Consider the following 25,100-nt stretch of genomic DNA (forward strand, 5'->3'; position numbering starts at 1 on the left):
GAGCCATCTACTTAACAATGCGTATGTCTCCACGAACCAGAATCAACGGCGGTGCTGCTGCTCGCAGATTCACTTTCGTCCTTGTTACAATGTCTGCTTCCTTTTTCAATTACTCCGACGCCACGGAAGACGATCAGAGCTAGCAATGCCGCTAGTATATCATCAGATCGATCGCCTGCAGTCATCCAGAAAGATAAGGAGAACATACCCAACGCCGCAAACGTAAAATTCGTCCATTCTGCCGCCTTGTAGCTATACAATGGACTTCTCTGTGATTTCGCCTGACCTCCAGATACTTGATCGAAAATAACAGTGGATAGCGTGACGCCCAGGGACGAGCCTAGCTGCATATTCTTGTCAGATTGAACATGAAAGCATGAACGAATATACCTACTTGTGTCATGGTTTGTACCACAGCTCCCACCATGCTTTGCTCATGTGGTTTAGCCACTTTCGTGACATAGATCATTGTGCAGGCGTATACGAATCCAGCACCCGCGGGTGCCAAAATAGCGGCCGGAAATCCAAAGGCGAAGTATACCGAGTTAGGATTGACTAGGGCGAAGAGCAGACTAGCAATGGCAGTCAGCGTATTCCCAGAAACCATAAGGTACACCAGGGGTATGCGACCAAGGAATATTGTCGCCGTGACATTATACAATGTGCCGGTGAAGTAGGCTGGGAGAAGACGAGTGACAGTGGCTAGAGGTGCTAGTCCCTGGTAGTTCTGATAGTACAGCTGTTAGGAGAAATCAGAGGCCGTCGCGTGGTGATAGGATGAAAAGGATATACCTGAGCCCAGTACAGCCAAGAGTATAAAGCACACCACGTTAGGAATGCGATGACGAACGCCGCCGCAACACGCCCATTCGCCCGTGTCCATAGTGATAATTGCATCAACGGCGGTGGATACCGTTTTGAAGACTTCATATCGTACTTCTGTCCAAGGTAGCGTTGCCAGAGAAAGAATGCGATGATGAATGTTATGCCGAGGAAGAGGAGCGTGATTATGTCTGTTATCGGGGTAAGTCCAGGAACATGTAAGGGCGAAACAACGAACACGACGTTTTCCATTGGTACGGTGCCACTTCGCCTTGGGACAAGACAAATACGACAAGCAAGAGGCCGGCACTGACAAGGACCGTACCAAGCCAGTCAATCCGCCGATCCGGTTCAATGGAGGGACGATCATTGTCAATGGCATATAGACCAAGGGCAAAAGTCACAGTAGTCAGAGCCTGAAGATAAGAAATAAGACAGGGACCATAAGACGGAGTTAAACTTACTGAGATAAGGTAAAATGGCGACCGCCAGGATGTCCTATCAGAGGTGAGAGTTCATTCGAGCGAAGAGAGCTATGCTCTTACGCAGTGAGCTGGGTTAAAACGCCACCAACGACCGTACCAAGCGCATCGCCGAGGGGCTGGCCGGCAGTGAAAGCAGCAAAAGCTTTCCTTCGCGCCTGGGGAGATGGAAACGCGTCTGAAAGGATTCCGACCTGCTAACAATCAGCGGAAAGGATTATAACACCGATAACGATCATTACCGCAGCAGGCATCATAGCAGCACGTCCTATGCCCTGCAGGCCTCTCAGGATATCAAAGGTAATATCGTCTGGAACGTGCATTAGCTGATGAGATACAAAGAAGGAAGAATATGGAGAGCGTACTTTTGGCGAAGGAGAGGCTTAGAGTGAACACCGCCATCCACAGCGAACCGAGGAGAAATGGTTTCTTGCGACCATAAAGATCGCATATTCGCCCAAACGTCATCAGGAAACAGCTCTGTGTCGTCCATTAACGTGATGCAATCATAATTGACAGGAGAAAAGGACAGACCGTGGTTAATGGACCTGAGGAGACTATCCAGTTCAAGCGCGTCTCCGGAATGCTCAACTCCTTCCCGATAGTGGGCAAGGAGACCGAAACGGCGCTTGTATTGGAGCTCTGAAACCCGCATAAATACTTTGACGCCTAGAAGGAAGAAGTACACACATTAACGATGTGCGCCATCATACAGGCTAGTACTATCGATACGGATCTGACCGCCGTCCTGCCGCTAGCCAAAGATTCCCTTGACTCTGAAGCGGTAAAGTTGACAGCGCCTTTCTTTTGGTGGGGTGAGGAGGTGAACATGCTTGGCGAAAGAACGAGACGCCTGTTACAACTTTAAAAGCTTTACAGAAGTCGTGAAACATCAAATAGATCTTCTGCAGAGAGCAGTGACCTTGAATGTTGATATCACTTGATATAGGCGACGCTTGACCCTTGTATCAATTCGCATGTCTGTACCATGTCACTTTGCAGTCAGTAGTGGGAAAGCGATATGGGAATCCCCGCGTCCGTCTGGGAAGTATCATAAGGAGCTACTCTGAGGAGTGATGATGTTGTTGCGTGGGGTTCGAAAAGGTTTCATGAATAGTATGATCCCTGGGAATAGAAGCTGTTGGCCCCGTGGGTATTGCGTGATCGTCAGAGAACATGGTAATTATACTGGCGCAGCATCAATTCAGAAGATCCGCAGAGAGTGGGGTGATGTGTTGGATTGTTCGATGCAAATAATGACATTAGTATAATGGATAAAGATGAGAAGATTTGCTCGAGCCAATGGCCGATCGCCACCCAGCCAGAGTCACATGGATTTACTCCTGGATTTTGGCAAGAATCTCTGAGTCCTTGAACAGGAAATACTCCTACGGGAAACATCAGAAGCTGTGTGCCAACTTAATGCGAAACAGACACACCTCATCGCCCACCTTGATCGAATTGCCACCCCAGCCAGGTAGTAGTACCCTATCGCCTGCTTTCACTGTGGTTGGAACAACAGCTCCATCCTTGTTTGGTGCCCCGGGACCAACAGCAATTACCGTCGCCTCTGGTAATGGAGCTGTCATTGAAGATGTGGGTAGAAAGATCCCAGACGCAGTTTTCTACAATTCATCATGAGAGAAATAAACAATAAATCCAAAGCAAAAATCGCGGACCGTCTCCGGTTTAAACCTCTGCACGAGTACTCGGTCAAGGAGGGGGATGATAGCCTTGATAGATTTGAACGTTGCCTGGGCGGCCTACAAGACCAGAACCGGTGTGAATACTCGTACTATGCATGGAGAACAGTCACAGTACCATGGAAGCAAAATAATAATAATAAAGGACAGAGAAGAGGCGAAGGAAGGAAAAGTTCGCGAAGGTTCCGCTAGCCAGATGATTTAATTTTTCTGCGAATTGGGTAATCAACGGTCACGTGCCACTTCCCGTTATAGTCATCACCTCCGGAGTCCGTTTCCGATTTTTCCTCTGTTTCACTTCAACTCGCGTCTGCAAGGAAGAGGATGCTACTGATTGATGCAAGTTGGACTCAAAATATCTCTCTTTGTCTCATGGATACCTCTTTTTGGGCCCCTTGCACCGCATCGTGATAGAGTCAAGACTGTCCTTGTCGGACGTGATCACCGGCAACCATAAAACTTGCCAGACTTGATTGCTCCGTCTTGCTGAAGCACAACAACCCACGGAGATAACTATTCCCCACTGTGCTCCTCTGTTAGGCGGGCGCTTCACATGCATGGCCTGGTCTAGGTCGATTGTTTAATGGATACCTGCTGTTAGCCATGTAACTTCATCTCACCCTTTGGTTACGAGCCTTCTAGACGCTGGGCTCGTCAGGTGGTATCACTGCTATGCAAAGGAACGACGGCGTCAAATTTTAATATCTACCGGGTCAAACCTCAGCACATTCAATGAATCCGCCCTTGTATAGTTGAATAACGCCGATTGAGGGCTGCCATCGCGTTTCCCTCGGTCCTATATGCTGCGACTGATATGTAGCCCTTGTGTCCTAGTTCACGAAACTCGATGACTCCCTGAAAATACGAGGGATGGTTTCTTTTGTCTCTACGCCCTGCAGAGTCTGCAACTTGGATTTCTCCATCAGGACCCATTGAATCGCTTTACTGAATCGCCTTCGATATCGCGTTACGCTCCGGTCGGACAAGCTGTTCGCTGTTAATTGTCTAGTTGTTTCATCACCTGGAGAAATAAGTTCAGATCGGATTGTAGTCAAGAAACCGGTTCTCCTTACGACAGAAATGCTCTCGTTTCTCCAATCTTACGCGGAATTCGTTCACTTTTGGTGCTCGTACCAGCTGTCTGGTTCATGCTTTTCAAAAAAAAAATTGACGCCTCATAGGTAATTATTCAGTCTCGTGTTAGATCCGAGTGTGCGTCTCCCTTTCCTTGTCAGTCGGTGAACTTACTCCACTTTTCCTGCTATGACCTTACACGGCTACAGCTAGTGCTCTTTCTTGGTTTGGCTGTTTCTGCAGGATGGTATAAATCGCCTAACTGCCAGCATATCATCTCTCCAACAACAGAGAAATTCATCCTCAGCAGTCTAGAACACTCATACGACTCCACCATCTAGTATATCTCATAATGAATCCTCAGAGACGTGTGTTCGGATTCTTGTATTTATGGTCGCTCACTCATCTGATTTTTCCAGACTACCGACAAGACTTGAACAACCATGCCATTCAAGCGGGCCTGGCACTCACCTATGGGGACCCTACTGCCGAAGGCCCTCAGAATTCGATTATTTGGACCGTCATTGCCTACAGTACGTCTCTGAATGATATGCAACAGCGCCGACACTCACGACACCGTGTACAGTTGACGGTATCGAACATGGACGAGGCAGCTCTAGCAGTAAGGGCCAAGCTAAGGAAATTGCCGCTTACAATGCGATGAGTTACTTAGGGTTAGATGTTAATTGACTGCAATGGGTTCACATACTAGCCCCATTCCCTTTTGTTTTCTAACTCATGTAGGGTTCTAGAGCACCTGATATAAAGACGTCACACTTGTATTGCTCACAATATTTGGTCGTTTGTGTTGTTATTTAAAGCTCTACGCAACCGATTGCGCTAGCCTTGCCATAGCCTCAGACGCTTTTCAAGTAATCTCCAAGTCGCAATCCCACGGACCTCGCTATTAAACTAAATCAGTCCTGGGTCATATCTCAGGTCCGTCTAGTCACATTCTTGCTAGCTACGTGAAAAGCGGCGCGAAAGTGTCATGGTATCCAAATATACCTCCTGCGAGTGCATACAGGTTTCCAATTGTCATAACAGGTTCTTGCCATCGATGCGTAAAGAGCGCTCCTACAAGTATTTGAGAAATAACTTCGAGGAAGTGCCGGAGAGCCATTGTACCCCGAATCCAATCTCTTCCTGCTGATAGTGTTTCTGTTACTTGATTGAAATAGTTGCCGATACGATACGGGACTGAGTCTCCTTTTACTTCATCATATGAAATGCAGACGCTACAAGATAAGACTTAGCTCAACGAGTCAATTATCTAGCTACATTGTACTATATCTGTTAGCATACGCACCCTTAGTGATAAAGGCAGCACATGCCGGGTTCGACTCCTAGCCAGGGGTTTGGAAATGCCGTTGTGGGATTTTTTTCTCATCTCGTTTACTGATTCCCAACCGGCTGCCAGTGAGGATGTGCAGAGACTCACACTAGCTGAGGATCTGAATTTGTAGGAGCTTCGCCTTCCGACTATAGGCTTCAACGTAATGGCAGTGTAGCGTTGCGACCTAGCTGATCAAGTACTTACTGCTGTGTCAAATTAATAAATATTGGTGATAGGATTCCGGAAACCTGGTCATTTTTACAATGGGAGGGGAGGTGTTCAAATATTTGTTAGTAACTTTTTATAGAGGATTCTTCAAGCTTTTCATTTTAAAAAAATACACAAATATATACTTATCACGGAACGATACAATATTGATGCTCGCTGTTCGAACAACAGACGTTCCTATAGAGTATTCCCGTAGTCATAGAACAAAAAATCTTACGGTTCGTTCATTACAACCTCCCGATGAAGGATCAAGGAAAGTCGCAGGAAAGTCTGGTATGATTGGTGCTGTTCCGGTCCGGTCCGACCGATTTTTAAATATTTAGCGCTGTTCGCTTCGTTCTCTTCGACAATCTAACTCCGCCTTTCAACAGCCTTTCTTATCTTTATCCTTTTGTTCCCCTATCATTTCTGATGCCATGAAAATGCACCTGATGTCGGCAAAAGTACAAAGACTCAGACATATATAGCTAACATTCCAACAGCATCCAACGACAGAGCGACTTCGTTGCAATCTCAGGATGCATGATTCGCCCTTTCTCCTGTATCACAAAGAAACTTTCTTGTTACGAGGGACACAAAGGAACCAATGCATATATATTAGGCTGGAGCTTCGCCTGATCCCTTTCAAAACCACCTTCATCACCACCTTCCTTTCCAATGGACCAGAAAACTCCTGAACGGTACATTAATTATCTTTGATGGATTGTCGACCTGTGTTCTGACTGTGATACTACTCAGCGCTACTCATTCTGAAGTGTATACTACCGATGATATATTCTCGTATGTTTCGTTGCTAAATTGTTATCAAATCTAATCCCTGCTGTTAGGGATATGAAGTTCAAGTTTGGCAGTCCCCAGTCTACGTGCGTAATCCGGGTCATCCACCTATGGATGTACCTTTGACCGTCAAAAACCATAGCGATTTTTCGAGTGCACATTTGTCTCAGTTCACTCTGTGAGTATCATTGTTGGCGGACAACAACCAGACTTAACTCTGCGTGTATAGAACCTCGTCTCAAGGACCCAATGACTATGAGTGCGTTATCTTGTGTACTCCGCGAAACTTTCTTACTAGGTCCAGAGTCTCGTTGTCACAACCACCGTGCCCGCTCACACAGCCCACGGGAGAGTACGTAAAGTCTGTTGGTCATACCGTCTACTTACTTTTTGCAGCGTGGACGTCTATCTACCGTTGTCTCAGGACGAGGGGACGACTTCGGACTATGAGATGTGTGTACAATCGGTTTATTCCCCAATTTATCGGTCCACTGACTATTGTACAGAGCGGGAGGGAATGTACCTTCCTCGTCTCAGCGCGAGCAGTACACAAGCGAAGATGGCATGTGCGTGTACCCCTAGGGAATCTTTGAATCTCATCTTTAAACCATTTATTAGGGATTCAGACGATATTTCACGGGCTCAAGGTAATCCAGAATCCGGGCTGCTCAACGGCGTCCGCGGGCAATTATTGGTTACTTTGAACGCCGCGACGGACGCAATTCTGAATGCCCTGGCCCGTGCTAAAAGTATGTACTACATCATCCGAATTGAAATTATGGCATGTACTGATAGGCAAACGTAGACATCCCTAACGATGACCCGGAGCTCGAGAATCTGTTAGAGGCGTGGCGCGGTATAGGGTCATTGGCGATAGCTCTCAGAAAGACTTTGCATACGAGGCTGGAAGTTGCTCACGACCCTGACACTGACAAGTATTGGAAGAGTATCTAGGAGTCAGAATGATAGGGGGGTGTTGTATCTTACGATGAAGTGAGCAATCTCATGATGAGATATTCACGGTAATCTGTGTTGTGTATCTGACAATGCTATTCCCGATCCACGGAGCGCTGTTCAGACAGTCTATCAACATCCAGGCAAGACACCGATGAGACAAATCCGTGGTTGATAATTCCAGACAACAGGAGAGAGAGATAGAAGAGGCAGAGCGAGAAGCTTGAAGACTGCCGGGTTAGCGTGCATTATTTGATGGCTCTGAAGCGCAGCATTAATGAAAAGGGTTAGAAGGCACGGACGACGGAGTGAACCGTGGTAGGAATTGCTTGATAGCAGGATGAGCGATGGATAGAAAGACATATCATCGGGGTTCAGTTAAATAAGTAAGCCTTCTGTTTCAGACTTTCTTTCCTACAAATAACGTCAGAAAGATCAACAGACTGCCAGTATTAATCATGACCGGTGCCAGCGGATTTGAACTCTTCTATCAAGCAGAGAAATACTTTGCCCGGGGCGACATCGATAGGACTTTCGAATATTATCAGAAGTCTATCAAGAAGATTGTAAGGGATGAAAATATCACCGCGCAGATGCCTCTGCCCCCTGGTGTGGCCATTCCAGACAATACCATGCCAACAGAGACTCTTGGCTCGGCATGGCGAAATTTCATCGGTTTCTTCAAAGATCCAGCAATGAAGAAGAATAAAGGTTCAGCCTCTTTTCTCTGCAGGTCCAGTTTGCTCACCAGAGTCTGTTTAGTAGACAACTCGCCTGAAGCGTATAAGCTTTTGCAGAGCTACCGACCTAACTCAACATACGAACATACTCGATTCCGCTCAGAGAAAGAAAAACTCTACCTTAAAGGAATGCAAATAACGGCAGGCCTTACGCTCGGGCTCCTGGCTTGGGACAGCAAGGACCGTCCTACAGCGATGAAGAGGTATCGCGAGGCTTTAGACTTAGCTGCTACCCACCCGCCTTATGAATACGAAGCCAATGCCCGCGAACCTTTCGAACGATTCGTCTCTATCGACGTCAAAGCAGCGAGGAACAACCTCGCACTGCTGTTTGAGAATGACAAGGAAAATGCTCGGCTCCTTGAGATGTTTGGGTTCGAGGGGAAGGACGGCAGAAAAGAGATGCTAGGCATTGGACAAGTGAGGTATGAAGCAGACGGAAGCATAACCTTTAAACGGAATGTTGTCGTCGCATCAGATGTTTGTGCGACCTGTGGGAAGAGGGATGTGAAATTACAGAAATGTGGTCGCTGTAAGAAGGCGTCTTGTGAGTATGACCCGCTAATTCCTTATTTCATTCTCTGACGAGTACCTTTTAGATTGCAATCAATTATGCCAGAAAGCGGATTGGAGGTGAGTGTCTCGAAGTTTGGTGTCTTCCTCCAGCTAACGAGCCAAAAGAATGCATAAACCGTCGTGCATTGCGGCGTGATGCACAATATGTTTGTAGTCCTATACCGAACCTTTAGTATTTACCGCACCTGAAATTCGTTATCATAATTAACACATTTCACCGACCGGAGAATTTCCCGTCATTCGATGTACACTAAGTTGGTCTCGCATTTTATTCCCTATCTCGTCTCTGCTCCCTGACAGATTTTTTCTGATCTATGTCCTGGAAGTATATATCAGGTTTCTAGATGACAACAACAGATGGGATCTTCTCGTTGAGAACCATTTTCATCAAAGACGTCAAGGAAGTGAGGATGCGCACGGCAGAATGTGACTACACGAAACGACATTTAAATCTGTGATTACACCAGGTAACTACAAGCGGGAGATATACAACAAAAGAAAAGAAAAAAAAACCAACTAACATCTAGACATGTGGAATATACATAGTCCAAGAAACCTCAACCAGAGCCGCTGGTAGAAGACAACGTAAAGACATAAGTGCTAAAACGATAATACATATCCTGGCGGTAATATAGCACGTAGCAGCAAAGGCCATCGAGAGATGAGAAGGGCAAAAGAAGAAGCTGTACCCCTGCACGAGGAACCACAGCGGAATGGATGTGATCGCGATAGCGGACGTGCGCCACAAAGTCCGCTCGACGTTGGAAGGAAACTCATAAGACCAATCAACGAGATACATGGATCCGAACAAAGCTCCCACCGCCCATGCTGCTAGCCAACGCAGCACAGCAGGCGTCGAAGGGAGCGAAGGATTATCGATGTAGTCCGCCACATAGATTTCCGACACACCAGTTTCGATAGTCGGGATCGTATCGTCGTCCGCGCATCCGTATATCGCGACCAGCACATTATAATACCAATCATTAATGCAGCGGAGCAGCCCGACATGCTCTCGGTCTTCATGATCAGCATAGTCCAGCTTCGCACCAACGGGGAGCACGATATGTACTTGGATATCAAATGGTTTGTACCACCATATCATGTACAGCACGATGCTCAGAACCGAGAACGCCAGCGCAGACATCTCGATTGGGACGATGGGGAGGTCCTGTATCACGCGAGCGAGACACTGGAGGGCAAACCAGGATATCTGGATAATGGCAATGCCTTTGGAGAACGCGTCGGCTTTGCTTCTTTCCTCCATCTCCTCCTCCGGCACTCCCGCTAAAGCGTCAATCCAGGATTCCCGACAGGATTCTCCATTACGCTCGTGTCCGATTGGATATAAGTCTTTACAGCAGAGGATATCCCCGTGACTGTTACAGAATCCACCCATGGCTACGAAGAAGCCATGTGCCATGGTGAGCTTTTGAGGTGATACTGATGGTATATCAGTAACAGCACACTGAGCATACAGAACAACTCACGATTCTTGATGTATCGCGCGACTCTCCACTGTGCAGCAGCCCAACCTATGATAATCTCCGGGACTATGATAGTAAGAAGCATGAGCTTCGCCCGTCGAAAGGCTATTGCCAGCCTTCCGCGCCTTTTGAGAGCTCTCCCAGGAACATTCGGGTGGACAGCGAGCCAGGTGCACGCGAAGATCGTGGCACTGCAGCTCCAAATGAGTTGCAGCAACGTTCTCTGATCATTGGCCCCTGGGTCTTCGATCACAGAATCACATCTGACTCTACTAACGAGAGCCAAAAGCATGAATAACAGCATGATGGACACCGAGAAAGGGCGCTAAAGAATGATAAGAATCAAAACACTCTTCGTGAGAAACGTCAAACGCTTATTTCGCAGAAAAGGTTCATGTCGAAACCGGTCGAGAGACTCGAAGTATTGAAGCAAGGTGTAGCTCGGAGTTGCGCTCGACGGAATGAGTCATGGTAGCAGTGGGGGCACAACAACACACTGGAGATAAACCACAGCACTCAGGGACGGAGTACGCCATGATCTTATTCAACACAGCGAGTTGACGCAAGGCGGACATGTAGATTGGACCCGATGACAGGCAATACAATGAAATCAGGAAGCAGCGCCTTCTACAAAACATTCCTTCCGTATTGGGGCCGTATTCTTACTAAAGTAGGCCCGAAATATCGTATTTTGTGTTATGCAACACAGCTTCCCCCCTCTTGATGTCGCCTATCTTATTGACAGTTGTGTTCGAAGTTACTGATGGGATATTAGTACGCTTTAGATGCTGTTCCAATGAGGCGCCATACCATCACGATCCTGTTCAATGTCCCTACAGTCTTCACAGCAGTCCTTGCACGGCACAGCAGCAAAGACTGCATATGACCATCCGTAACGCCCTAATAGAGGTCTGGGTATCGACGGTGCCGGTTGCGATACTCCACAGCAGCGAATGATGATCTCCCTAAGATCGTTCAGGGCTGTCGGGTACTAAGCGGATAGGTAAATGATATGTATATCCACAAAATGATGGAATCCAATTATCCAGTCTTGAAGGTGTTGTCAAGACTCGTGTGCCCAGAACCTGGCCTGCGACAAAAAGACGCCATGGGACAACTGTGATGTCTAGTGCCTCCTTGTAAATTTATTGGTCGGAGATAAAAGATGTCTGCGAAACGGATCACGGCACCGCCTTTGGTAATGATGACCTCACTACGGAATTGGGCGACAAACAGCCCGTCCCACAGGGTCGAAGAGAGGGAATGACGATGAGGCTGGGGATACACATTCGGGATCACGGAAGGATCGGACCGGTCCAACGCTCTCATGAAAAAGCCCAGCCAAAACGTAGACCAGCGACAGACGTGCGATAAAGTCATGGGCTCGAGCAACAGAATGTACTGCAACCCGTTTCAGTCAATAGCCTTGCTAACTGAGCACTTCTGGAAGAACCGAAAGACAATGAAATATGGGATGCGAGGACTTCAAAGAGAGCAATTGCCGAAGGGCAGTATAGAGAGTGCTGGGAAAACCTGAAGAGTCGGTACCGTGATGTTGTGTATGCGCGCCTGTAATGAAGAGCCTCGGGGTCTTATCATCGATGCTGCACACAACAGATGATGTAGCACGAATCGTCACAACTTTGCGGTGAGTCTAGACGTCGGGCCTAATGCGTACCCTTGGTAGGTCGTAGAATCGGAAACTATGTGCAGTTGGAAGGTAGGCTCTGCGATAGGGAGTGACAATCCCTTCCTCAATTGCAGCTCGAATCCGAGGAAAGAGTGTACTCACGATTCATGATGGTTCTTTAGTCGTCCAGTCCTTCGACTTTCTTCCCTGCAGATATCGTTCGGTGTATAACCACCTCAACTCCAATCAACTTTTCGCCCAGCCAGTCGATCCTCCTAACGCCACCGTCCCATCCACCCCCAAGTTTCCTACGATCACTGCTTCTGAATTGCCAACAACTGGTCGCATGCTGAGAGAGCACATGCCTAAACCATTGCCCTGACAATGATTTAACCGTGTCGAGGTCGGTATTGATGCCGCACACGCCAGATAATGTAGCGCTGTAGCCGGCGCCGACATGAAAGGAATAACGGCGCCTAGGAGTAGTTGAGGTAGCCAGTCTTCAAAGTCAGACTGTAAGATGGACGTGACGATTTCATATGGACCAGCCTCCTAATACGAAAGAGTTAGTCCAAATTCGAAGAATTGTAACCCGCCAGATGACCCACCATACGATAGTTTCGGTCAACCGGCAGTTCTTGCCACTCCGCACCCGTCAGCCACCACTCCGGAAACAACGCATTGACAGCAGGCTTGATTTGCGTATACACAAGTCCACGAGCGTGGAGGGCTCATCAAGAATGAACGTAGCTCGGAAAGGGAAAACCGCCCATTCCAATAGGTAGGCAATTCTGTGGGAATCCCTAAAGTAACAGATAGCCGACTAGCGTGGCCGTAGCTTGCAGAGCTGGGAAATTCGGCTATATGCACTAGGGGCCCATCGGCCCATCGGCCGCTCATCCGGAAGACGGTAGCTATCCGAGAGAGATGAGATGTCGGCCATCGGGGAACGAGATGGAATTTCGCTGCATCCTTCTGCTCCTTTCAAGAGGCGCCATATCTCTCGCTCGCCGAACGTATGTGGTAACGCATAAAAATAGCTGGCGCTGGTTGTTATGGAATTGGATAACAAGTGACCCGTCTTCCTAGGTCCAAGGGAGGGAACAACGATGAGGCTGGTGATAGTCGTAGGTATCACGAAGGGACCGGTCCGGGTCCAACAGTCCCATGGAAAAGCCCAGATGTAAAATGAAATCCTGGGCTTCGCACGGCGAAGGTCAGTGTTTCTGCTATCGACCAAAGACTCGGGCCAACGGAACAGCAGGCAATCCGTCCCAGATCATACATCGTTGCTGAGCCTCGCCAACTGGAAGAACGGAAGAGCAATAAAAATATGAGGAGCGAGGACTTAGAGGAGAGCGAGTAGTATAGAGAAGGTTAGGGAAACCTGAAGGGTCGGTGATGTTGGCTATGTGTGCCTGCAATGGAGAGCCTTGGTTTCCCATCATCGACGCGGCATACACCGGACAATGTAAGACGCCGACAGTGCACTTGAGGCAGCCGTTGTTCGCAGTCAGACTGCAATACGGGCACGAGGATTTCATGTGAATGAGCCTCCTAATACGACAGAGTCAGTCCAAAGTCGAAGAACCGTAACCTGCAAAATGACCCACCCTACGATAGCTTCGGCTAACCGGCAGTTCTCGCCATTCTCATCAGCGACAACTCCGAAAACGGCACGTCGTCAGCAGGCTTGATCTGCGAGTACGAAAGGTTCCAGTCCATGGAGCATGGGGAAACCCACAAGGAATGAATGTAGCATGGGAAGAAAAAACTGGTCTTCCCGGTAGACAGGAAATGCTGTGGGAATCCCCCATGGAAATGACGAGTAGCCGACTAGTGTGTCCAAGTTGCAAAAATTCGGCCATATGCGCTGAGGCCCTTCATCCGGAGCATGGAGCAATCCGAATGAGACAAGATGTTGGCTCTTGGGCAGCGACACGGAAGTGCATCTAGCCTTTATAAGAGGCGTCGTATCATGCGCTTGCGGTATGGTAAATTCCGTATTCGGAAGCGTCAACGTACCAAACTTGCTGATACTGCAAGAAAGCCGAGCGCAACGTCGACTGCCGCCAAAATGCCAATACCAGCTCCTGCTGCAACAGAGAAACCTGCCACTTCTACAATGAACCCGGCAGACTACAATGAACATCAGAATAATTGAAAACTACGACGAGCGGATATGCACGTACATCGTGGAGCTCTTCCTGTGCTCTAGCATCGGTATCGGCATCCAAGAAGGATAAGAAGATATGGCACTGATACTGCGGTTTGTGGATACGAGATGCGTCTGCCACCTCGTCTGCACTGTCTCCTTTCGGAACGAGCGACACGGTACACGCGTATGGTTTCCTAACAACCAAACTTCTCCTCGCTGTAACACGAACGAATCGTCAAAGGTCGGGGGAGTCTGGGCGTCTTGCCGCTGCGTGTAGAGGGCCAACGCGGTAGGCTGGAGGGTCGGAATTCTCTTTGCAGTGAGACAGTGGTGATGCAAAGGCTCTGCGACTGATGAGTGATAACCGAGTGTCGCATAAACCCCTTACGGTCTGTTAACGACCAGATTTCCCGCTGTAACACGCATGAAGGTCGAGCGTGTTGCGTGTAGAGGGACAACGCAATAGGCCGGAGGGTCGAAACTTTTTACAGTGAGAAGGTAGTGATGCAAGGCCCTGCGACCAATGTGTCGCAACCGAGTGTCGCATGAAGCTGTCTTCTCCGAGCAGGCTACCTGGTAGCTCCGTTGCGACTTCAAAAGGAAGAAAGGTGGGTTGATGCACTTTCGCAGTACGAATGTTCAACCGCTAGGTGGGACATTGGGGCGTGTCTGCGAGTGTCTTGACCAGAGACATGGAGGGACTTGTGTACAAGCTGCCGACTGGTGCTCATTGTAACTCTCGCGAGTCGTTACAAGGTGAGAGAAGCCCAAAGGGTTTGTACTTAGGCGGCGGGAGATTCGGGAAGTGAAAAGCTGTGTCCATAGCTACCTTCAGTTGAGGATCAAATCACGAACGAAGGGCATACGCATGATTCATGGCCTAGCCCTGTACCGCTCTTCTTCACATCTTGTGCGCAGTAGAATCATCATCATCACTGTTTCTTGTCATCACCTACAGGATGCATGGTGAATCGACAACAAAATCCGTTCTTCGACCACATAGTGATGTTGCTCGCCATAGCGAAGCCACTCGTGATAATCGGGAAGTACTGTATTCACGAAGCATGGCGGGTGTTCATCGTAGTGGAAATGGGGCCGCGGCGATTCGCAGGGCAAGGCCATCTAGCAAGGAGCAAAATTAGAGCTCGACCCCCCATCGTACTTGGCGGTGATATCTCGCTTCATCGCTTTTGTTTCACTTCCAGAGGCCGAGGCCGAGGCCAGAGGTGAGCATGAGTGGGCCGAGCACTCGCAGAACGCGCTTGTGACGACGATGATGATGAACGAGAGTCAGGACGAATTCAGGATTTTTGTTGGTTTTTGTTTGCCGGACCCTTTCGATCGTTGTCATCACCTTTCGCCTTGCTTTCGCCGAGATCTGGACGATTCGTCCCTTTAGCGCCTCTTGCACTTGATCTTGAATGATCATTTAACTAGTCAGATCTCAGAATTCGAGCAGTCTGTCAAAAATGAATGGTCTAAGTTCTGGGGACTAGTACTACCCACGGGCCGGCGACGAGTTAAATTTATTTCTCTGGTTCGATTGAAGGCGTTGTCCACACGCCGGGGTTGACATGCATGATCTTTTACTGGCTTCGCGGGGTCAACACTAGATACTGGGGGGAAATATTAAATGCTCTAGGCCATATGTACTATTCCTCTCTAGAAAAGGAGTTAGTATCTTCCATTCCAGGGTCTGGCGAGGTTGCAGAATGCGCGCTGGTGATCGCGGTCTGTTCGCTAGTTCAATATTGAATTCGATGCAGTCATTACCCAGGCTTATGCGTCCTCACTGTAGAGCGGTACTTATTCACTCCCAGATACTGGCGATGTATATTTCCTTCCCGTGCCTTTGGCAGTTTATGTAGGAGAATATTCAAGCATGCCGAGACTTGAGACTGAGGAACGTTAGGCTCCCACGGCGGAGTTTCGTAATTCCACGATAGGGAAGCCATCCAACCAAGTGTCAGACTCACACTGTATAGCCAACGCTTGTTCAATGTTTCGTTTCACTACAAATGTCCCAATAAAAAGTTATCGAATAATAGCGATTAATCCTCAAACGCCGACATCTCCGACTCAGTAGGGTAGAGCTTGACGAAAGTAGACGCGCTCTTGAAGTCCTGCCATGATTCCTTATTAGCCGTCGCGCTCGCAACGCACGTGGATTGGTATGAAGGGACGGTGAGGATGCTGGCGCGCGCGGGGCGCTCGGGGATGGGCGGGTTCCGAGGTGTCGGTGTTGGGTGGGATTCTGTATCCCTCGCAGCAAGTCGGCGGTTCCTCCTTCGGAGGTAGAGGATCACACCGACGAGGACTATGATCAGAACGATGGCGATTATTATGGGGGCTATGAGTTTGCGGGGGAGGGTTGAGGAGGAGGATGACGACGAGGTGTCGGAGGGTTTGGTTATTGAGGGGGAGCCTAATCTGGTGAGGGTTAGACGGGAAGGGATAGGGAGGGGATGGGATGGGGAGCTTACGGGCAGAATGTTATGATGAGGTCGGACTAGATGGGAGGGGTTTGGGTAAGTTGGTCTGGGGAAGAGAAAGGAGGGAGGCGTACATCGAAAGAATTGCATGATATGGGCGTGGGAGCGCAGTTGGAGTCGTAGCCTAGGTAGATAGATTGAGAATACTGGGATAAGGGGGGAGGGAAGGGGCGTACATTGAGCAAAGTAGATGCTGTTGTTGGCACAGGAGTACCTGTAGATACTTATATGAGCTCGGGAATCTAGCAGGGAGAACCGGGGATTCGGATACGTACTGGAGAGATAGAGGGACAGAAAATTTGTCCGTTCTACAACGAGAGTACTGGTAAGCCTCGACGAAGAAAAAAAGACTCAAAGAGGAAAGAGACGTACTGAGATACCGACGCCACCGGTACAGCCAGATCGACATCGACAGTCGAGCATTCCTCTCCATCATTCCCACAGGAACCTTAATTGATGCACGGATCAATATAATCTGTTAGTCTCAAGGGAGAGTGATTTCATTTACCTTGCTCTAAGAAGCTGATGTAGGTGAGAGGATCAGGGATGAATCTGGTGCATGGATAGATGAATGCTCACGCATGGAGGACGCCGTCGTTGGCGTTAGCACTGGAGTATGTGCCAGTTCCGTCGTTGATGCTCGTTCGGGAATTGTGAGTGACGATGGTGGGCTGGCGAGTAAAGAAATCAACGAAGAGTAGTGGAGGAGGGGCGGCGTGAGGCTTACTGTTCCGGACCCACAGCTGTAAGTAGGCGTTGTAGTCATTTCATATGATGAACTGAGGGGACAACTCACTAGTTGAAGAAACGAATAGTATGTGCGGCTGAGGCTGCAGAAATAAAGAACGAAAATGAAAGAGTGGATATGGTACAAAGAAAGAGAAGCATCGACAACGAAGGAGGGAGAAGGAACAGGAAACAGGAAACAGGGGATGGTGATTTATATGTCGGTTGGTGATCAGATGAGACTCGGTCGTCGATGAAACTGATGACTCGTCGTGATGGTGGAGAATCATCCGAGGCGGTATGGGTCCGGCGGCCTATGATGAAGGGAAGTAAAGAGTGTATTGGGCGGAAGGAGGGTGATAGATAGTAGGGAGGCAGCTGGCTGTTGATTATCATAGGACGTCTTAGCAGCTGAGTTAGACTGTGAGAGAGCAGAATCCAGATGTGGATCCAGTTGCTGGAAGGAGAGAATGTACATAATTGTAGGTGTGGTTCTGCGCCCACGGCGCATTTGGGTTCACGTATGGAGATAGAGCGCTGGAACGCGTCAGGTATCACCATGTTTGCAATGGAGGTTTCGAGTGATGACATGGATACCACTTGTTAGTGAAACGTGCAAAGTCAAAACTGAAGGTCTTGTATGAAATTGTCGCTCGGTATAGTGTACCGGGGGGAACTCCATCCCCACACCACAACCCTTTAGCGGAATCTTTTCCAGTGCAGCACTATGAAAGTGGCCTAGAACATTTCTTCCGGTATCCAGATTATTGACCCCGAGAAGCCAGAAGAAGATCATAGATGCCGGCCCTGATGCATGGACGAGAGAAATAAATTTGAAGGGTCGCCGTGTTATATTATAGGTAGTCCCCCGAACTTAGACCGTTCGTATTTCATGGACAGGTCGAATTTTGACGAGTTGTAATGTCGCTCGCTCAAGAGGTGCTATCAGATTGCAAGGGCACGAGCACGAGTTGTCCAAGGTTCATGTCAGAGGCTCGGAGAAGATGATGACAACGATCGACCCGGTCCGACAAACAGGGACCAACAAAAATCCTGAATTCGTCCTGACTCTCACCACCAGCGCGTTCTGCGAGTTCCACAGCCTGGTTAGATCCTGTTCTCCTCCCATGCTGCCTCTTAGATTTGTCTCTGACCTTGGCCTTGGTATCTGGAAGTGAAACGAGAGCGCTGAAACGAGGTACCACCGCCAGGTACGTCGAGCTCTAACTTTGCTCCCGTTGAACTTTTGCTCATCATGGAACAGATGGCCCTGCCCTGGAATCACAACGAACGCAAGCGCCACCACCGCCTCACGTTCATCACGACTGGCACCCACCAGGCTTCGTGAATCGAGTGCCTTTACATTATGGCGAGTCGGCGAGCTACGGTCAAAGAACAGATTTCCTGTCACCGAGGTATGGCTTTTCTCACAGTGCAGCTCGTAGTTGATAACGAGAAACAGTGATCACGGTTCTACTGCGCATAAGTTGTGTACGGGGCTAGGCCAATAGAGGATCATCATAAATCGTGCGTATGTCCTTTCCGCTGGATCTGATATTTAACTGAAGGTAGCTATGGACACAGCTCCTACGTCCTTGTCACTTCCCGAATCTCCCACCGCCTAACTACAAACCCTCTGGGCTTCTCTCGACTTCTAACAATTCTACAACGAACACTGGTCAGCGGCCTGTACACAAGTCGCCGATCTCTCTAATCAAGACATTGCGACAATGCCCCACCTAGCTATCGAAGATTCATGCTGCGACAACGCCTTCCCTACTTCTAACGTCAGAAAGGAGGAGGGTAGTCTGTGCAGAGAACAGTGCTTCCTACACTCATCAGTCACAGAGCCCTTGCATCACTGCCTTCTCACTGCAAAGAGATTCCGACTCTCTTGCCTACCGCACTAGCCCTCTATACGTGGCATACCCATACTTCCTCGACCTTGTGGCGGGGAGAAGCCTGGTTGTTGGCAGACCATACGCGCGTACACGATGTCGCTCGTGCCGAAAGGAGATATCCCAGATGAGATGAGGCGGTGAACACATCTCGTATCCACAAAGCGCAGCGTGCCGCATCGTCTGGGCCTTGGATGCCAGTATAGGCGTTAGCAAAGTTGAGCATAGGAAGAGCTCAGTGATGTACGTGGACATCTCCCTTGTCGTGGCTTTCAATTGGTCTAATGTCCACTGTAGCCTGCCGGCTTCGTTGTAGAAGCGGCAGGCTTCGGTGTTGTAGCAGGTGGTGCCGCTGGCATTTTGACTGCAGTCGACGTTGCGCCTGGCTTTCTTGCAGTGTCAGATAGTTTGGTGTGTTAACGTATACGACCGCAGAATCCACCATACGGCGAGCGAGCGAACGATACAGCGCCTCTTGCCAAAAGGTAGTAGGATGCAGCGCAATTCCGTCTCGTTTTCCGATGGCCGACAACTTGTCTCTTTCGGATAGCTGCCGTTCTCCGGATGAGTGGTCGCCAGGGCCACAGCGCATATATGCAAATTTTCGCAATTTTATGGACTCGCTAGTTGGCTACCAGTTATTGCCAGCAGGGATTCCCACAGTGTTTCCTATCTACTGGGTTATTCTTCCCATGCTACATTCATTCTTGATGGGCTCCCCACGCTCGTGGACTTTCGTGCATGCAGACCAAGTCTGCTGTTGACGTGCCATTTTCAGCGTTGTCGCTGATGGGTGCGGAGTGGCAAGAACTGCCGGTCAGCCGAGGGGTAGGTTCTCCTACGCGTTATGATTCTTCGACTTTGAACTGACTCTTTCCTATCAGGAAGCTGATTCATATGAAATCCTGCAGTCTGATTGCCAAGAATGGCTACCCAAAGTACTTTGAAGTACTTTTATGCGTTTAATGTCTGCCTCTCGGTGTCTGCAGCGTCGATGATGGAAGATTGAGGTTCTTCATTGCGGACGTGCCTACTCCTAGGCCTTTCCCTTCATCGATCATCACAGGCCACCGCCGCCGGCGGACTTATACCGCCTCGCATGATTCTCCGCCATCACATGCACAACTGATCAGTTCGTTTCATCGACGACCTCGTCCCGTCTGATCACCCTTTGCATCACTACTGTCTCACTGCAAAGAGAATTCTGACCCTCCTGCCTAACGCGCTGGCTCTCTACACGTAAGATCCCTCAACCTTGCTACGATTCATACGTGTTACAGCGAGAAGTCTGGTTGTTAGCGGACCGTTACGCGTAACGTGTTCAAAGGAGATAGCCCAGACGAGGCGGCAAGCGCATCTCGTACCCACGAACCGTAGCACCCGTCTGTGTCTTCTTGACCTTCTCGGGTGCAGGTATCGGCTCTAGCAAAATTGAGCATAGGAAGAGCTCCGTGATGTACGTGCATCTCCGCTGGTCATGATTCTCAGTTATTCTGATGTTCATTGTAGAAGTGGCAGGCATCTGTGTTGCAGTAGCAGGATGTAGTGCTCGCAGTCGACGTTGCGCTCGGCTTTCTTGCAACGTCAGCAAGTCTGGTGTGTTAACATATTCGAACACAGAATCCACCCATACAGCAAGCGCGCTGTACGGTGGTTAGTGGAAGCAGCACAATTCCGTCTCGTTCCCTGATGGCCGACATCTTGTTTCTTTCGGATGGCTGCTGTTCTCCGACGAGAGGCCCAGCGCAGTTTTTAGGACGGAAGCTATGGTGGTGTGAATGGCCGCGTGAGTTGGCTAACCGGTAGAGATGGTTGCTAGGAACGGCCCTTTCTTCCCATGCATGCCTGAAGGTTTTCCTCGTTCTCGTGCACTATGCGTAAATCAAGCCTATTGTTCAAGAATAGGTGTGGAGTGCCAGTTAGCAGGAGCTATCATAAAGTATGTTCTCTTACAGGTTACGACTCTTCGAGTTTAGACTGAATTCTTGCCGTCAGGAGGGCAATTCCCTGATATCCTCATGCCTGTATTATGCTGTTCTATTGCTACTTCGAATACTGGGAAGCACCGTCGTGCGTTTAATGTTAGCCTCGACCACTATGCTGCACGTCTCAATACGAGTGCACATACATGACGTCACCGCGTAGACCTTTCACCCTTCTCCATCCAAATCGCTTCCTTCAAGTCCTCGTTCCTCATGCCTTCCGTCCTTCCAGTTGGCAACTGACACGGCTTTCGGTCCATTGAGTCCCTGGTCGACAGCGAAACAGATCTTCGTCGTGCGAAGCCCAGGATATCTCGGCTTTCTTCATGGGGGCGTTGGACTCGGGCCGATCCCTGAGACAAATCGTTTTACAAGCGTCGCAGGTTGTCCCATGGCATTTTTTCGTCTCCGGGCACGCGAGTATCGACATCGGAATCCATTGTTTTGTAAAAATACCTCTGCGGAGAACACATGGCCATGGCGCGGCGGCGCGGAACGATAGGTTGCCATGTCCGACAGGTCATCGTTCGCTGCTGTAGGTATGATGATCGGCACCCAGACATCTATTAGGGCGTTACGGATGGTCTTTGCTGATAACTTATCTTTCATGTTAATATATTTACTGCAGATTTTATTTGCATTTACGGGATATCAATTGGATGGCTCCGAATCGTGAATTTTACCCAAATGTACCGCGAGTCCTAACATGAATTCCTCAGTCTCAAGTCCGCCATTAGGATGCGTGAGACGGTGGGAAGCATTCCTTTGCCGTTGAAAAGTATGACAAGAGACGAGCCGTTTTAGTGTGCGTTTACCAGGAGGAGGAGGAGGAAGTCGATTCCCAAAATTACAACGGTACTTTCCCTCACTATACCGATCCCTCGACGAGCACCACTCGGATACCTGTTCGTGGGTGGAGCAAAGATGAAAGGCGAGTAGCTGTCCAATGTTCCTAGGCCTAGGGTTATTTGAAGGAGGCTCATTTCTCCTATGCACGCGCAGGGGGAAAGTATAAATCGCTGGTATCTGGATCAGTTGTGGAGAGTAAGGGATTGGGGAGAGATGCGTAGGTCTGGACGCTGTATCGAATCTAATATCTCTGAATGTGCAGGATTGCCTATGTAACGGGCTAGACCTTTAGCTATACCAGCACGTAGTATTTGAGTTTCGTTTTATAAGATGCCAGGTTTGTCGAGTTAAGGAGAGGACGCAAGCGTGGTGATTTCTAGTAGGCTGGCTAGAAGAGATGTTGCGTGATGCCCCAGGCCTGGACTTGGGAATAAATACGACAGAGACAACCTTGCATTTTCGAAACTCATAGTTCTATGAGCTGATTATCAATGGCTAGCTTATATAAGTATTGCACAAGTATTTGCTAGTACTAATCCTTGCCACTCACTCGCACTAGTATGTCATACGCAAAACACACGACTTTGAAATGGAAACCACGACACGATCGTTCTCTGTTGATCGACTCCCCCGAGATAATATAGATAATCAAAAATACGCATACCAGATAACCCAGCATGAGAGCAAAACCAAAAGTCCTGTCCGCCCTTCCAATTTCCACCGCCACCCTACTGCCTCACCCTCCTCACCTCCCACTTGACCCCATCCCTCTCCCTCACAAGAACCACAACCTTCCCACTCCCATCCTCCCAATGATCCACCCTCCTCAGCTTCCCACACTTCCACGCCAACAAACTCGCTATTTCGTCGTTCTTGCGGAACCGACTACGGTCCGCCATAGAAGTCGCCGAGACTAAAGCAGAAGCTTCGTAAAAGAACTTGACCCCATGGAACGCCACCAGCTCCGTCAGCCCCGCCAGCACGTTCGCCCACTCTACCACACCCCCCGAGTTCTGCCCCCCACTCAGTTTCTTCCCCGTATCGAGCCACGAGAGCGTCGGCGCGCTCTCGACAAGTCTCCGGATATCGTCCATATCGCTCCACCCCTCGAGTTCCACCCTCTTCACGGACCCCCCAAAGCGCTTGAGGCTCGAAAGGAAAGCATCGCACGGACCAGAGAGCCGTACGCCCTTGATCGTCTCCAGCGGATGGGGACCACACTCCAGGATCGCGGTGACGACGTCCTTGTGCGCGGTGAGTTCCCGGAGGCGCGGGAGGGAGTTGGGGTATAGAGTGATGGGCGTGATGTCGAGGTTGAGGACCTCCAAGCTGGGGTGGGAGGAGAGGAATGTGGACGCGGCGTCGCTGGCTCCGCGGAGGTTGGTGAGTGTTAGTGTGGTGAGGCTGGGCCAGCGGCCGTATAGGAAGAGTTCGTCTGCGGGTATGTAGGCTGCGAATGGGGGGCGGGGGCGGGCGTAGGATATGTTGAGGTCCTGGATCACGTTAGTAGAGGTCGTACTGTAGCAGTGGGGTGTATTTACCTCGAGATTAGGGCAATAGTTGAGCATGTCTTTGATACGACCCAGCTCTGGATTTTGGCACGAGCCATAGATGTGCTTCGTGGATTGGAACGACGCGGTTTTGACTGACGGAAGCTAAAGATAATGAGGATCAGATAAAAATGCAGTAATACAGACTGAGGGACCCACGACGAGAGACCGAGCCGCCCGACTATCTTCGCCCGAATCCGATGTCGGCCCGAAGATCATATTATCGTTAATCTCAACCTCCGATAACGTCTGGCACTTCAACAAAGTAGGCCAAACATTATCGATAGAGATCGGAGAATGATTGCAGGACCACACAAACGACCTCAGCGCACTCATCCTCGCCAACGCGCTAACAAGAAACCTCTCCTGCTTCTCATGCATCCCCAGCTCGTCATCCGTTGACTCCAAATCCGTATCCGTACCCACAACACCCCCCGGGATTCTCACAGCCTCCCCCGAAGCCCTCTCATCCAAGATCTCCAGCCTCCTCACGTTCCTCGCCAAGGATCGGTTGACGATCAAGTGATTCCACACGCTGATCGAGCTGACTTTGCATCGCACCACGCGATAGTCCAAATGCCTCGGCACCACAACCCCATGCATCCGCCGACACGACACAGCCAGAGCCACCAAATCGCGCTTATCGTCTATATGGAACACGATAGCATCCAAGATCTCTGTAGGCTGACGCGTGATGAGCGTCCGCTCGCTCGAAGCACCACAGCCGATGTAGGGCTCCACGATCGTGAGGAGGTGAAGCGAGAGCTTATGCTCTTCCGGCGTGAGCTTGTACTGGCACCCTCCCAGACGCGAGGCCAATGACCCCAGGAGGCCCGCGAGGACGCTGAACGCGCGGAATGGGTCCGTGCGGTCGTAGGATCCTAAATGGGTATCGACTGCGAGGGCGGTTTTTCGTTGTCGGCCCACCCTTCCGGGACGGGGTGACTTGGAGGCCATGGGATGATTGGGACGAGCAGTGCTAGTGCTAGTGAGCGCTTGAGCACCGCTTGATGGTCGGTCGTCAAGCTGGACCCTGGACCTGAGCAAATCAATCGCGGCAACGGGCGATTTAGTTCCCACGTGACTTAATTAAGGAGAAGACGCGTCTTCACGTCGCGAACCATGCAACCGCGAATCGAAGAGTCAAATACATTTCCGACATACTACTAAGATCATTGACTGTCTGTCTTCTTGTTCATTGAGGTATCAATGTTCCTGGGCACCAAACTAGGAGTCTAGAACGGTGAGATTCGTATCACCAGTTACAGTAAACAAGTCTTACGGATACAGGAACCTGAAGATAAGATACCTGAGAAATTGAAAGTTCCAAAGACAACTTAGATCAAGGAGAGTTTTTATCGCCATAGGACATTCGTTCAACTATTAGTTCATATGAGAGGGGCCGTATTACTAGTTTGACCAATATTCCGAGTGCAGTTTCCGGATTAGCTCTGTGTTGTACTTATTCTTGTCCCACAAGCGTGTTGGTATACTTGTCTGCTCAATTCGACGCCCGGTCCTTGTAGATTGTCGCCAAGTCCACATTTATAACGGGTCACTCAAACTTACGTGAAAGGATTCTATCAGTATTCCTGAATAGATGTAAGTATCTCTAACAAGGGGAACTCGCGCTGCTCTC

General features: G+C 49.4%; 8 protein-coding genes across 8 annotated transcripts; 3 read left to right on the forward strand and 5 right to left on the reverse strand.

The window, feature by feature from the left end:
- Positions 1 to 11: 11 nt before the first annotated feature.
- Positions 12 to 2,135, reverse strand: EV420DRAFT_1257672 (putative efflux transporter; the record flags this gene model as incomplete). The annotated part of the gene is made up of 10 exons (XM_060466848.1): positions 12 to 344; positions 395 to 739; positions 793 to 1,013; positions 1,061 to 1,238; positions 1,287 to 1,320; positions 1,368 to 1,498; positions 1,547 to 1,614; positions 1,670 to 1,784; positions 1,839 to 1,946; positions 1,995 to 2,135. The coding sequence occupies 10 exons, from the start codon at positions 2,133 to 2,135 to the stop codon at positions 12 to 14; spliced, it is 1,674 nt and encodes a 557-aa protein (XP_060340230.1).
- Positions 2,136 to 2,370: 235 nt separating this feature from the next.
- EV420DRAFT_114838 (hsp10-like protein) lies at positions 2,371 to 3,199 on the reverse strand. The gene is made up of 4 exons (XM_060466078.1): positions 3,126 to 3,199; positions 2,984 to 3,067; positions 2,744 to 2,929; positions 2,371 to 2,692 (listed from the first exon to the last, which is right to left on the reverse strand). The coding sequence occupies exons 1-4, from the start codon at positions 3,126 to 3,128 to the stop codon at positions 2,642 to 2,644; spliced, it is 324 nt and encodes a 107-aa protein (XP_060340231.1). The 5' UTR covers positions 3,129 to 3,199; the 3' UTR covers positions 2,371 to 2,641.
- A 988-nt stretch (positions 3,200 to 4,187) lies between these two features.
- On the forward strand, positions 4,188 to 4,881 carry EV420DRAFT_115004 (uncharacterized protein). Its single transcript, XM_060466091.1, has 3 exons — positions 4,188 to 4,449; positions 4,501 to 4,614; positions 4,668 to 4,881. Exons 1-3 carry the CDS (start codon positions 4,434 to 4,436, stop codon positions 4,769 to 4,771), a joined length of 234 nt encoding a protein of 77 aa, XP_060340232.1. The 5' UTR covers positions 4,188 to 4,433; the 3' UTR covers positions 4,772 to 4,881.
- A 1,105-nt stretch (positions 4,882 to 5,986) lies between these two features.
- Positions 5,987 to 7,376, forward strand: EV420DRAFT_1664233 (uncharacterized protein; the record flags this gene model as incomplete). The annotated part of the gene is made up of 10 exons (XM_060478955.1): positions 5,987 to 6,325; positions 6,384 to 6,425; positions 6,473 to 6,508; positions 6,565 to 6,600; positions 6,652 to 6,681; positions 6,721 to 6,774; positions 6,819 to 6,875; positions 6,929 to 6,988; positions 7,041 to 7,171; positions 7,228 to 7,376. The coding sequence occupies exons 1-10, from the start codon at positions 6,303 to 6,305 to the stop codon at positions 7,374 to 7,376; spliced, it is 618 nt and encodes a 205-aa protein (XP_060340233.1). The 5' UTR covers positions 5,987 to 6,302.
- A 178-nt stretch (positions 7,377 to 7,554) lies between these two features.
- Positions 7,555 to 8,972, forward strand: EV420DRAFT_115373 (uncharacterized protein). Its single transcript, XM_060466110.1, has 6 exons — positions 7,555 to 7,613; positions 7,668 to 7,762; positions 7,811 to 8,087; positions 8,139 to 8,663; positions 8,716 to 8,749; positions 8,798 to 8,972. Exons 3-6 carry the CDS (start codon positions 7,835 to 7,837, stop codon positions 8,826 to 8,828), a joined length of 843 nt encoding a protein of 280 aa, XP_060340234.1. The 5' UTR covers positions 7,555 to 7,613; positions 7,668 to 7,762; positions 7,811 to 7,834; the 3' UTR covers positions 8,829 to 8,972.
- Position 8,973: 1 nt separating this feature from the next.
- On the reverse strand, positions 8,974 to 10,823 carry EV420DRAFT_115020 (uncharacterized protein). Its single transcript, XM_060466093.1, has 2 exons — positions 10,180 to 10,823; positions 8,974 to 10,132 (listed from the first exon to the last, which is right to left on the reverse strand). The coding sequence occupies exons 1-2, from the start codon at positions 10,478 to 10,480 to the stop codon at positions 9,216 to 9,218; spliced, it is 1,218 nt and encodes a 405-aa protein (XP_060340235.1). The 5' UTR covers positions 10,481 to 10,823; the 3' UTR covers positions 8,974 to 9,215.
- Positions 10,824 to 15,923: 5,100 nt separating this feature from the next.
- EV420DRAFT_115011 (uncharacterized protein) lies at positions 15,924 to 17,943 on the reverse strand. The gene is made up of 10 exons (XM_060466092.1): positions 17,253 to 17,943; positions 17,184 to 17,199; positions 17,036 to 17,127; positions 16,965 to 16,978; positions 16,829 to 16,904; positions 16,732 to 16,764; positions 16,633 to 16,670; positions 16,531 to 16,580; positions 16,448 to 16,473; positions 15,924 to 16,394 (listed from the first exon to the last, which is right to left on the reverse strand). Exons 1-10 carry the CDS (start codon positions 17,771 to 17,773, stop codon positions 16,016 to 16,018), a joined length of 1,245 nt encoding a protein of 414 aa, XP_060340236.1. The 5' UTR covers positions 17,774 to 17,943; the 3' UTR covers positions 15,924 to 16,015.
- Positions 17,944 to 22,639: 4,696 nt separating this feature from the next.
- EV420DRAFT_1634866 (uncharacterized protein) lies at positions 22,640 to 24,418 on the reverse strand (the record flags this gene model as incomplete). The annotated part of the gene is made up of 3 exons (XM_060476380.1): positions 22,640 to 23,404; positions 23,453 to 23,566; positions 23,621 to 24,418. 3 exons carry the CDS (start codon positions 24,416 to 24,418, stop codon positions 22,640 to 22,642), a joined length of 1,677 nt encoding a protein of 558 aa, XP_060340237.1.
- Positions 24,419 to 25,100: the final 682 nt, after the last annotated feature.

This window comes from Desarmillaria tabescens (assembly GCF_030435595.1).
Source record: "Desarmillaria tabescens strain CCBAS 213 chromosome Unknown EV420scaffold_1, whole genome shotgun sequence".
NCBI lineage: Eukaryota > Fungi > Basidiomycota > Agaricomycetes > Agaricales > Physalacriaceae > Desarmillaria > Desarmillaria tabescens.